Below are 13,606 nucleotides of genomic sequence, written 5' to 3'. Positions count from 1 at the left end.
TCATTTGAACATTGACACATTTAGACTTTGGTCACCCTCAGAAACATGTCTACTCAACAAATGAAGCCACAGCAACCCCTTCAAAGAAGCGTAACCTGCCCAACCTGATAACATACAAAGTATCGGGGCCAACATCAATCACCAAGTGAGAGTGAGCCATCGAGGAAGAGCAAGATCGTGGACAAAGAAGCAGTAAAGGACCAACAACCCAATGTTTCATTTTTCTTCTACATTTAAGACCTTGTGCACTGCGGCTGTGGCTACGGCACTCCCGCGTCTCCCGCGTCTACCGCCGTGCCCCGTGAACGAATGAATGAATGGCCCGGGAACCGTGGGCACCGCGGCCCGGGAACCACGGGCACCGTGATTCCCGGGATCACAAGCACCGTGATTCCCGGGATCACGGGCACCGTGATTCCCATGATCCCCCTCCCCCCCACACACACACACACACACCCAAGCATATGACCATATAGTTCCACCGAAAGCCAGATACTTTTTATTGATCTGTATTCCTAGCTCTCAGCCTGGCCCCCACCAGACTTGAGGCACAGACTAACCCATCCTGTTAACCCCCGCCACACACACACACATACACACACACCTACACTCACACACACACACACACACACACACACACACACACACACACACACACACACACCCTCCCAACCCCTCCCAAAACCGGTTGTAAGCACGCTCTGAAAACCTCCAAACAGGGATTTGTGATTAACTACTCACACACACACACACATGGACGGACGGATGGACGGACGGACGGACGGACAGACAGACAGACACAAACACATATTCTAATCTGTTAAAAATACATGTTTTTAATTGTCTCTCCTCTCTATTGTTTAAGTGTTGAAAAAACCCAGAACTACTCCTGCCACAATGTTTACAACGGAAAATGAAGAGGTAGCTAACCATGGCAGGCTTAAGGGGATCATCATGTGTCGATATCGGTCCAAATATGCCCTCATCTTCCTCCTCCTCACACTCTCTGGTCTCATGTTCCTGCTGCGCAACGTTCTCACTCTGGAGGTTAGTGTCGCATCAATAATTTTGTGTGTTTGGGATAAAGTAACATTTTGTTTAATACAACGTTGTAAAATTCCCTAGTGAATTGGTGAGCATAGGTGAAATTGTAGTATTTATTATCCTTAATTAAATAGTTTGTTACAACTTTCTGCTCAGCTTTCCTGAAGAAACTTGAATTATACCTTAATGATAGTACGTCTATACATTTATATTGCACTATTGAAGGCACTCACTAACTTTCAGTGACGTGCAGTCAGGGGAGGCAGGTGAGTCAGAGCCTCACCTGTCATCATGAAAAGAAAAAACTAATTATGATCAAATTAAAAAAATTTAAAAATATTATATATTGGTATTTGTCTACTGATCTGTGGTCTAAATGTAATTAATGTACGATTCCAATAATTTAAATAATTTTTATTATCAAAATCGCTGATTTGCCTTTTTTCTGAGGGGAAATACGCGTGCTGCCTCACCGAGAATTGCGCAATCCCTCACAAACTGGGTAGAGCGCATGCGCTCAACCCAGTTTGCTTTTTCACAGTTGTCACCAATGTAATGTTTGTAGACACTTTTATTATATGATCGCACTTTACTTAAACTAGTTAATGTATTTGATGTATGTGTATAACATATTTAGTCTTGCAGCAAGACTAACTTTGCTGATCTGACATAAAACCGCGCTGAAAAAGCATGAAATGAGGCAGCCAGTACCTCTGCCTCACTGAAGGGGGTGCATGCGTGAGCCCACAGTGTTTACAGGATGCTTCTGTTAACTTCTTTTAAGCAGTCAAGTGCACTACATCAGTTTGTTTATTTAAAAAAAACATTTCTGACTGCAAACATGGAAGATAATAATTCAGGGCCGGTACTATATAACAATTGGGTTCATATATTTGTAAATCTGACTCTGAAAAAGTCAGTGCCCCACCAGCCACGGACCTCACCGCACATCTCTGCTAACTTTCATATTGAGTTTTTGGGGGGATATCATTTACATTTAGGGCATTTAGCAGACCCTTTTATCCAAAGCGACTTACAATAAGTGCATTTGTTACAATAAGTACATTTGTTATAAGAAGTGAAACAATATATCGCTGTCGGTACAGTAAAGATGTTCATAGAACCAACTGCAAGTATTACAATCGCTAGGCTAACCCATTCCCCGTGTAAAGCAATGATAGCAGCTACTGTAGATGCTACACAATTAAGTACCTTGAATAAGTGCAATGTACAAGTGCCAGGACGTACAACATTCAATGGTAGCTTTGCATTGGTTTCTATGCAGAGTCGAGGTGAACTCTGAACAGGTGAGTTTTGAGTCTTTTGCGGAAGCCGGTGAGCGACTCTGCGATCCTGACATCGGTAGGGAGCTCGTTCCACCACTGAGGTCCCAAAACAGAGAAAAGTTGTGACTTCGCTGATCGACCTTTGCTTGCTCTTAGCGATGGCGGTACCAGACGTCCAGCTGAGGTAGTTGAGCGGAGGGATCGAGCTGGGGTGTGTGGCTTTACTAATGCTTGGAGGTAGGCAGGGGCAGTTCCATCGACTGCCTTGTTTGCCAGTACCATCATCTTGAATCTGATGCGAGCTATTACAGGGAGCCAGTGGAGGTCTCGGAAGAGGGGGGTTACATGTGAGAACTTTGGTAGGTTGAACACGCGGCGCGCTGCCGCATTCTGGATGCGCTGCAAGGGTTTAATCACAGAGGCAGGGAGTCCAGCCAGGAGCGAGTTGCAGAAGTCGAGGCGGGAGATGACCAGTGATTGGACTAGAAGCTGAGCTGCTTCCCTTGTGAGGAAGGGCCGAGTAAGTCCATGTGTGGGCAATCTTTCCCTGGTATTAGGAGGAGCTCAGTCTTGTTGAGGTTAAGCCTCAGGTGATGGGCAGTTGTCCAGGTGCTGACTTCTGCCAGACATTCAGATATGCGTGTTGCAATCAGGGCTTTGTCAGATGAGGGAAAAGAGAGAAATAGCTGAGTGTCGTCAGCATAGCAGTGATAGGAAAGGCCGTGGGATGTAATTACAGAGCCCAGAGATCTGGTATAGAGGGAGAACAGAAGAGGCCCCAGTACAGAGCCTTGAGGGACACCAGTATCAAGCGTGCAAGGTTTGGACAAGGAGCTATTCCATGTTAACCGATAAGTGCGATTCATCAGGTAGGATGTGAACCAGGAAAGGGCAGATTCAGCTATGCCATGTTCGGCGAGATTGGCGAGGAGGATCTGGTGGTTCACAGTGTCAAATGCTGCAGACAGGTCAAGGAGAATGAGAACCGATGAGAGGGACGAGGCTCTGGCTGCACGGAGGGACTCAGTCACCGCGAGGAGAGCCGTCGCAGTGGAGTGTGCTTTTTTGAAGCCTGATTGGTGAGGGTCAAGCAGGTTGTTAGATGAGAGATAGGAGGACAGTTGGTTAGCGATGGCACGTTCCAATGTTTTAGAGAGGAATGTAAGAAGAGATACCGGTCTGTAATTCAAGATGACAGTGGTATCAAGGGTTGGTTTTTTGAGGAGAGGCTTTATTCTGGCAGTCTTGAAAGACGTTGGAACAATGCCAGAAGTGAGGGAGGAGTTAATAAGTCAGTGAGAAATGGCAGGATGTCGTTTGACACAGCCTAGAGGAGGGAGGAAGGGATAGTGTCAAGGGGGCAGGTGGTGGCATGGTTAGATGTTATAATTCTGTTGACCTCGTCTGAGGTGAGAGGGATAAATTGGGTAAAGACAGAGGTGGGGGTGGGGAGAGGGAGGATGGTGGCAATGATAAAAGAGGAGCTAATGTCCTAGCTAATATCACATCTCCACACCGCCACAAGTACCCGCCATCAACCTCACCAATCACAAGCTACCAATGTGGAGAGAAGAGGAATGACGGGGATGATCAGCATATATATTTTTCCGGCGTGTGTAAACTTTGCGAGCAGGCACCAACTACAATGATATAATCCCGGCCCTTACGCACGGCAGATACACAGATTTGTCGCGTGTCCGCACCTCTGAAAGTTGGCGATTATATAAAGTCTGTTAAAGTTTTCAAGACTACTACTCAATGCCGCGGTCAGCTTCACATTAAACCAAACCTCTCTTCTCGTCAATGTTTTTGCAGCACCAGAAATGCAGTAACACAGCCTTTGCCCAGAAGGGGCCCCTCCCTTCATACCAAACCCACACTTTCTGCAGCCACGTGGGCCTGATGTGGACACAAGACGAAGCTCTGGAGGATCGCAACCTCCTCAAAGCCATCGCCTGGCCCAAGCTCCCCGCCCGCCCCGCCCCTGCGCCCCTACACCAGACCAGCGACCCTGTGCACAGCCTGTTCACCATCCTGCCCTCAAAGGGCCAGAAGGAGTGGCATGTTGGGGACCAGCTGAAGGCCCTGGTCCAGATGCACGACTTCCAGGGCAGTCCCAAGCGCTACGGCGGGGACTTCCTGGTGGCCCGGCTGCACTCCCCGGCGCTGGTGGCCGGGGTGGCGGGTAAGGTAGTGGATCACCTCAACGGCTCCTACTCGGCAGTGTTTCCCCTGCTGTGGGGGGGCTCGGCCCAGGTGCAGATCACCATGGTGCACTCCAGTGAGGCTGTGGCCTTGCTGCAGAGACTCCGGGAGGAGCGGCCCAACCGGGTCTTCTTCAAGAGTCTGTTCCGCTCGGGCAAGCTGTCCGAGACCACCACGTGCATCCCGTGCATGCCGCTTGATTCACCGCAGCAGGCACTGTGCGACTACACCGACCTCCTCACAGGGGAGCCCTGGTACTGCTTGAAGCCTAAGCTGCTGAGCTGTGACACCAGGATCACCCACGCCATGGGAGGCTACGAGAATCCCCTCTTCACCAACAAAGAAGCACTGCTCTTTCAGAGGTCTGGCGCTACACAATGCTTTTCTCTTTCATGTCATTTATAACTTTGGAAATGTGTTTCATACCTATTTGTTTAATTACCCGCAGCCGTATGAACCTCAAAGTTGTCATCCATGCGTCAGGACCTGATCGGATCAACGTGCTTCCTCAGAAGAAAGGTACACAGTCATTGCTACAGTTTATGGAGGAGGTTACTTATGTGCTGGTGCTGTTGTATGTATTTCATCTTTGGCATTTGTGTCATATTCATATTCAAGATGGACAAGAGTTAGAAAACAGCACCATCAAAGCAGAGTCAGTCAAGTACACCCCTTCTGGCTATTACTACCAAGGCACTTGGAGGCCCCTCGGTGGAACTTCTGTTCGCCAGTTTAACGACTCCACGTCCATCACGCAGTGCCTTACTGGCAAGGTGATCCATATGTACGGAGACTCCACGATGAGGCAGTGGTTTGAGTACCTCAGCGCATTCATACCAGGTGAGCACTGACATACTATCTCTAGTCGCACTAAGCTCTGACCCTTATTCATGTCCCGTTGTTAATTTCCAATGTACACGTTCTTTGGATCTCTCATTCAAATCAGATTTCAACCTGCACCGTTCAAGGAAGGTTGGGCCCTTGATGGCGGTGGACAATAAACACAACATCCTGATGAACTACCGCTGTCACGGTCCGCCCATCAGAATCCTCCCTGTCAGCACCAGCGAGCTGCGCTACGTCGCCAATGAGCTGGACGGCCTGGCCGGAGGCCCCGACACCGTGGTGGCCTTCAGCATCTGGGCCCACTTCACATCTTTCCCCATTGAGGTCTACATACGCCGCATGCGGCACGTCCGCCAGGCGCTGGTACGGCTCCTGGACCGGGGCCCCGGAACACTCGTGATAATCCGCTCGGCTAACTTTGTGGCCATGGACCAGACGACAAGCAAGCACAGCAGCGACTGGTTCTCGCTGCAGATCGACAAGGTTCTCAGGACGATGTTCAAGGGCCTGGGTGTTGTGTTTGTGGATGCCTGGGAGATGACTTTAGCCCATCATAGCCCCCACAACATCCACCCGCCCCCGCCCATCATCAAGAACATGGTGGATCTCCTCCTGTCTCGTGTGTGCCCTGAAAAGAAGAAGAGCTAATGGCAAAGTAAGAAGGGGGGAAGTACTGGATTCAGATAGATGTGATTGAGGAGCAGGTAGGCGTTAAGCAACTTGCTCAAGGATGCCTACAGGTAGTCTCAGGACATTGGAGATCGAACCCAGTATCTATCGACACCCTAGCCACTACAGTTTGGCCCCCCAGTTGACAAACCGAAGGAGCACGATTTGGTATTTTCTTGTAACCTCAGGTTGTTTGATCACAATTTAAATTGTAAGATCTTCCCTTCAGTTAAAATGTCTGACTATATTTGAAGTTAAATTTCTAATCCTGAAGATCTATGTTGCCCAAAGCAACCATGTTAATGAGATGTAAAATGTATCAGTGATCAGTGATGACTGATCACGCTTACGCGTTTTCCCGACAGCGACCGTTCATGTGCACTGCGTTCGGAATCTAAAAGTTTTTCACAGCAGGATTTCTTTATTCGATAAAAACCAGTCAGGACTAAACAGAACTTAGTAGGATCAGTTTCAAGTTCAAACGGCTTTATTTCCTTGTAGCCTATCACCTACTAACCTTTGGCTTGGTGTTGGATTCAAGAAAGCTCTCATTCACCAAACAGTCAAACTGCATTGTTGGCTTTAACAGTCATAGCTATATGTTGGGATGATTTGAGGAAGAAGTTCCATCAAACTCAACGCGTACAGCTATACAACAGCGGGTTTTACAAAGTAAATAAGTGTGAACTGTGTCCATAACCGAGGACAGATGTATATCACCAGTGGCGCATGGTGATCAAAATGTTGGTGGGGCACAGTAATAGACAGGGGGTCTGGGGTCTGGGGTTCCCCCGCCCCCCATAAAAAAAGTGGATATAATAGATTTGATTTCCTGTATTCTGGTGCATTTTGGGGATGGCCACTACCTATTTACCTACTATTCATTCAGATTCATAGCCTACATCCTTACTTTTAGGGCCTGGAAAAGCTTACACTGCATATGTAACCAGGGTGAAACGACGTGTTTTAGTTTTGTTGAAATGTCACCGACTGCTGATTAATATGAAGCCAGTATGTGTTTAAGTTATGTTCAAGGAACCTTTTTGTAACCTGTTCCAACTCCTATGTTAATGTGTTTATTATACCTGTACTGTCGCTTTAAGAAAAGTCCGTGTTTAGTGACGTATATGAAGCGCCAAGCTCCGAATGCTGTTATCTGAGTGGAGGTATGTTGTTGTATTTGTCGTCATATTTGAGTATGTGAGTCTTTTTGTAGACAATGAAAATGTTTAATGTGTAACTTAATGTGTTAGGAATTAAGTATGTGAACATGCTACAGCGCTGTTATATCAGGTAACGCTTTGCAAATGCACTTTTTGTGAGTTTTATTGTATACATGTGCGTCAGAATAGGGTTGTCACAAGAACCGATACTTCGGTACCAATTCGATGCCAACACGAAAAAAATAATTCGATACTTTCTTTTTTCTGGTAACGTCAGAACCGAATATGCAACTTTTCACTCGGCGAGCCATGTCGATTCTTGGCGGAACTGAAGGGGGCAGTATACGCGTGTGAGCAGCACAGAGCAGTCAGCGGCGCTGAAAAACCAAACCTGCCGTCTTCGAAAGAAATGGGTCGCGTGTCGAAATATTTTGCATTCGAGGCGGATGAATCCGGAGCAATAGGGGTTATGCGGAGCGCCCAGCGTTCGAACCGGAAAACAGGTGTAAACGGGTCTAATCATTTCCGCTTTTCACTTCCGTACACTGGTTGACTGCAGCGGTAGGTGATCTCCTGGTAACTTCTAAGTTTCGCTTTAGTGTATTCTATTTAGTATTTAGTTTTCTATTTCGTGTGATTAAAATTTAATTTTAACATTTGTGAAATTAAAATTTCACAAATGTTAAAATGTTAAAATACCAGAAACGGCAACATCTGAACAGCAGTTTTTGTTGTGTGCCGAGCTGTTCTGTGTCGGGGAAATTTAACTCTAGCGTAAGTTTCCACCAGTTTCCAAAGGATGAGTCAGTTAGGGCGATATGGGTCCGAAACATTAGCAAAGTCCTCGTATGTGTCCTCAATGCATAGCAGCCCAATATCAAAAGGGTGCCCATGCACACCCTTGGAGAGTGTACTTCTATGAAACAAAGTGGTAAAGGTAATATTCTACTATGAAAAGGTTCCAATTATAAAAGTAAAATATGTGGTATGCATAGTCTAATGGTTTCAGTAACTGCTCGTGACCTCCAAATACAGTGATATTGTTACAAATCATAACCTGCTGTGCCCCAGCTAATGTTTACATGTATGACCTCAGTGACTACACCTCACCTGATTCCTCCTTCCATGCACCTGTTAAGCCTGGGTCTTGTAACAATCATGCTGTTTACAGGCCCGGGTTTTACTCCCTTATGAAGTAAAGAGTCGCCATTATATTACGCTGCACCTCTAATGCTTCTAACCTTAGATCACTATACTTTATTTTAGCAAATTACTATTTTATTGCAGCACACATAGCCTAACTATTACATACATATTATACAGTGCATTTGCCTCAACCCTTACTGCAGTTCTGGGCTTGTGCCATTGTTGTTCCATTTCTGTACAGGCATGAACAGGGGGGACAACCTGGATATTGAGCTCGGAGTAATGAGCTGTCTGAAAGAGCAGTGCAGCAGTGTGATTGCATACTGCTGTGCCAGCTTTGCATGAACACTGACTTGAGGTCATGATGACGGGATCTGAATCACGAAGCACTATCTGTATACAATACACAAAGAGACAATTGGACAGTTGGCAGAACAGATACCACTAAATTAAGACAAGGGGCTTCCTACAAGTCTACCACAATAAACATATATTGCTCAGTACTGGAATGCCTGCCACTACAGGGTGTCAATAGTTGCAAGTAGTAGCAATTGCAAAAGGGGAGGAAACCCATATATATAGCTTTCGAATGTAATGTCATGGCAAGTGTCCTAATGATGTTATCGGTATAGTGTGTGTGTGTGTGTTTAGTATACAAAAATTGTTAACCATACGAGTAGAGGTATACCAAATATGTGTCGATAGAAATATTTACTGTCAATCAACTTTGCACAAATTACCTTCTTTCACTAACAGGTAGACTATAGCCATTTATCAAGTGTCTCAGAAGAATGTGTTGTATTTGTGAATATGGTGTTTACATAGTTGAGAACATGCTGGTGGCCAAATGAAAGCAGTTGCAGTGTAAATATATTCATTCTGAGAGGCTTGATGAACGCATTCTGTACAGTCATTGAACTGAAACAGACAATTTAACAAACCCATCCCTGAACATAGCCTACGCTCAAGCTGTGTGGTTTTTCATTCTTCTGCATGGACCTGTGACAAGCTGCTCTGACAGTGACAGTACCTCTCAACCTGTCTTTGTTTGAAACTGGTGGAAAAGAAGATACAGCATCATTTCATTCATTCATTCATCACAGTTGCCTTTATACAAATCAATGTTTTAGAAATCTGAAACACCTGCCAGAACGGTAGCAGCTAATCGACATTAAACCTAGCAGCTATCCTAGTAGAGTCTACTAGGATAGTAGTGTCTGGTCTTATGCGTCTACTAGACACATACGACCAGCGTACCACGTCGACAAAGACCAGCTTAAACACACAGGACATCGTAGTAATTATACTGTTGGTAGTATAAACCCATCGCTAAAATGCAGTCTTCATCTGATTGTCTTAATTGTCTGTGAGCAAAAATACTGCTAAACTAACTGATAGCATACAAGTACACAACTAGGCTACTTACAGTTAACTAACGCTAACGAGCGCTATTAGCAAAAGCTACAAATGTAAATACCTTCATAATTATGAATAAATGAGGAGGCGTAAAACTTAAATCCCTTGTCTAACAGAGTCCCCGGGGCTCTGGACGTCCGTTTGGCAATACTGTGCACATCGCTAATAGTTGTTCGGGGTAGCTCCTGTAAACACCGGCTGTAGAAGGTCGCCATAATAAACTCAGCTTATTGAGCAGCGGACGACCGGAAGCCAAGACCACTATTTTGTAGAACCCGGAAGAATGTTGCGCATAAGGCCTATTCTAGACTCAAACAAGCCGACATGCAAACAGTGCCTCAGAAGTTTTCAAACGAAAGGAGAAAGCACGTCAAACCTGGCCAAACACCTCAAGACAGGCACCCCGAATTGTTTAGAGAATTCAAGGTGAGTGAGTTTCCGTTCACTATCAGTGTTGTGTCACGTTATACGTTAACCCGAATATGCCTATGTTCCGTTCCGTCATTTGGGCATGAGAGTCAGCTGGGGCGCAGCCGCGCAGGCTTGTTCTCTCTCGCTCAGTCGCTCCCTAATGTAGATGTTTAACGTAATGTAACGATACGGTCTGCGTCATTATACGTAAGGTGACATGATGAGATACTGTCTGATAGTCTCTTACCTTATGTTATTTAAATTAAAAGTTGTTTTTTTTTTCCTTTACAGTACCAGTGTGAGCCAGACCAGGAGAAGCAGGAAGAAAGTCACACACTCAGCTCTCTGATTTTGCAAGTATCTGTGCATTGCTGCATCAAGTTGTGCTTCTGAGAGAGTTTTCAGTACTTCTGGCTTGATTGTCAGTCCAAGACGGTCAAGACTGACCCAAGAAAACATTGACATGTTGGTGTTCCTTTCAAAAAACCTGGAACTGACAAAGAAGTTAAAAAATCCTTAATTTATGCCTGTTGGAACCTGGTATTAGAGGTTTTAGTTATGTGAGATCAGGCTCCACACCACTGTTGTTTTTTAAATTATTTTCATATTTATAAGAACAATATTGTTTGTTTAATATACTTGAAGGCTCCACGCCACTGCTGTTCTTTTTTGAATGTCAAATAGTTGACTATTGTTGTTATTTATGCCCATATTTATAAGCACAGTATTGTTTGTTTTTATACTGGACGCCTATAGGCCACTGCTGTTCTTTTTTGAATGTATAGTTACCTGTTGGCAGCTGGTACTGCCAGTTTCGGCGCCCTAGGCGACTCGTAATCAACTTGCGCCCTGGACAGGTCTTCCGAGGGTGGTGGGGGGGGTTGCATTGTCCTGCGTACTACGGTGACGGTTTCGGGGCGCCCTGGCGATTGCTCCCGCGCCCCTCCCTTCTCCGTTTGTTTCGTGTATTTTAATTGACTAATTAAGGGCGCCACCAGAGGGCGCCCCAAAAGCATTTGACGCCCTAGGCCAGCATTACTCATTGCGCGGCTCGCAAGCCACATGCGGCTCGCCAAGCCTCTATTTGCGGCTCGCATGGCGGTAAAAATATACAGTGATATGATCATGCAGTGAATACAGATATTTAAAAAAACAATACAAACAATTATTTAAAAAATAAATCAACAGCGGCATTAAAAGGTGGAAATATAGCCTTGTCTAGAAAATATTTTTAAACTTGCTCGGCTCTACGCTGACAGCGGGGTTGCCAGATTGGCGGTTTTCCTGCTTAACAAGAGAGAATGTGCTCTTTGGATGGACTTATTCTTATTAACTTATTCTTCAATAGCTTCCATGTTATGTGACCCAGTGTCTCCACATTATTCCAGAAAATAGCACACAGTCACACAAGTCTTAATTTTCCTATCAAAGTGCACCAGATTGATGCATTCCAGGTTAAAAGGTACCAAATTGTCTTCCGGGGGAGCATGCCCCCGGACCCCGCTAAGGACCGGGTTCCCTCCACAGTTTCACAAAATTCTGTGGGAAACACTGCTTCAGGGAGGACATATTATTAAGCAGGCATACTTATTTATGACTGGATTTATAGCTTTTGATACTTTGCAGTAAAAATGGCTCTCCTGTTGACGTCGTCCTGTCACTGCGGCTCTCCTGAAAAAAATAGTGAATACCACTGCCCTAGGCGGTCGCCTAGGTCGCCTATGCCGAGCGCCGGCCCTGGGTACTGCAATTTAAATTCTGTGCAAAAAGATGTTGACGCACAGTGGTGTTAAATGCTTGACATTTTGAAGCAGTTTACAATAAATTAAGTACATGGGTCATGTTGTTTCAAAAAAATAAATCGTGGTATCGAAAATCGTGGAAATTCACAGGTATTGGTATCGACTACTGAAATTCTGGTATCGTGACCACCCTACGTCAGAATACTACAGGGTTTCCCCGTGTGTTTGTTTGCTAGGAGGGAATGTGGTCCTGTCTACGGCCGTTTACATGCAGTGACACGTTTTTCTTTGGCTCATGCAGGAATTAATGTTTTATCTGTTTTGTGTATTATCTATGCTGGTCATGTTTGTGGGAGTGCAGTTAATGCATTCATTATGCTATTTTGTTTATTTTCATGTTATTGTTATATATTGTGAGAATGCTGTTATCTATCTGAGTGGAGGAGGGAATGTGGTCCTGTCTACGACCGTTTACATGAAGTGACACGTTTTTCTTTGGCTCATGCAGATATCAATAAATGAGAAAAGCCATCCTCCATTGTTGTCCAGCCGTCCTTCCGCCCATCCAGCGCATTCACCCCAAACACAACGCAGACCATTATATCCGTTAACGGATGTGCGCCCATTCATGAACAGTAGCAGTGCGGGCACACCCGTTACATTTACAGACCTACTTTATGGCCATTCCACCAGTCATTGCTATTTGACCCATTGTTGTTATTCTGATATTGAGACAAATCATGATCACTGTCCTATAGCGTCTCAATGTCTACTTCAAATGCAGTTAGAAATATGGGACGGTTGCTTGATTTTGTTTACATGCTACAGGCCGAAAGACTAAATTAATATGTAACTTATTGAAATGTTAACCCGCGAACTTGGGTTATGTTTATCAGCGTTACTATAGAGATCATGACGACAGCTGATGAAACGGGAGTCCGGTCGTGTGCAGGACCGAACCGTGCGACAAAAAAAAAGCTGATGTCAAAGAAATGGTCTGACTTCCCCATGGCAGTCTATCGGTTACATAATATTCTCTGACATCTGGAAATACCCAACTTTCGTGACATGAGAGCTTATATTCGATGAGTTTATTTTCAAATGTGCAACTGGCCATAAAGCCTGGTCAGGTCAGAGCATTATTACTAAATGTATTGCTAAATGTTGTAAGAGAGAGTGTCTAAGACCTGGTTGCAGTGAAGGGTTACTTTATTCAGTCTCACTGAAAGTGAAATGTGTGGTCTCTCTCTCTCTCGCTCTCTCTCTGCTGCGTCATCATGATCGTCATCATCGCGGGAAGGGGGTGGAGTAAAGCTTTATCATACAACATGGTTATCATTAATGGTTATCATGGTTATCATTATTATCAAATTATTGACATCCACCCTTTTTATATTTACATTATTTCATTTTAGAACATTTTCTGTGTACGGCTGCACCCTCAACACCCCCCCTTCCCGCGTCCCTGGCCATGGGGAAGTCAGACCATTTCTTTGAAATCAGACAAACGTAATTGAGAAGGCCGAATAGTTCTCTGGGAACGTAATTCTGATGAGACAGCGTTGTTGAGACGAGATGAGTTTGCAGTTTGACGGTTCTTCTGCTTCTTCTGGTATTTTTTTTTGTGATCATTTCCTTTAGTCGCCTGTATGAGCGATCTAGCAGTATTCACGTTATC

General features: G+C 45.1%; 1 protein-coding gene across 1 annotated transcript; it reads left to right on the top strand.

The window, feature by feature from the left end:
• Positions 1–897: 897 nt before the first annotated feature.
• On the top strand, positions 898–8,926 carry LOC307084677 (NXPE family member 3-like; the record flags this gene model as incomplete). The annotated part of the gene is made up of 5 exons (XM_079749147.1): positions 898–1,047; positions 4,146–4,897; positions 4,984–5,054; positions 5,154–5,375; positions 5,482–8,926. The coding sequence occupies 5 exons, from the start codon at positions 898–900 to the stop codon at positions 6,027–6,029; spliced, it is 1,743 nt and encodes a 580-aa protein (XP_079605273.1). The 3' UTR covers positions 6,030–8,926.
• Positions 8,927–13,606: the final 4,680 nt, after the last annotated feature.

This window comes from Pollachius pollachius (assembly GCF_949987615.1).
Source record: "Pollachius pollachius genome assembly, chromosome: 13".
NCBI lineage: Eukaryota > Metazoa > Chordata > Actinopteri > Gadiformes > Gadidae > Pollachius > Pollachius pollachius.
Note: the sequence above shows the minus strand (reverse complement) of the source record. Positions and strands in the feature narration are given on the sequence as shown.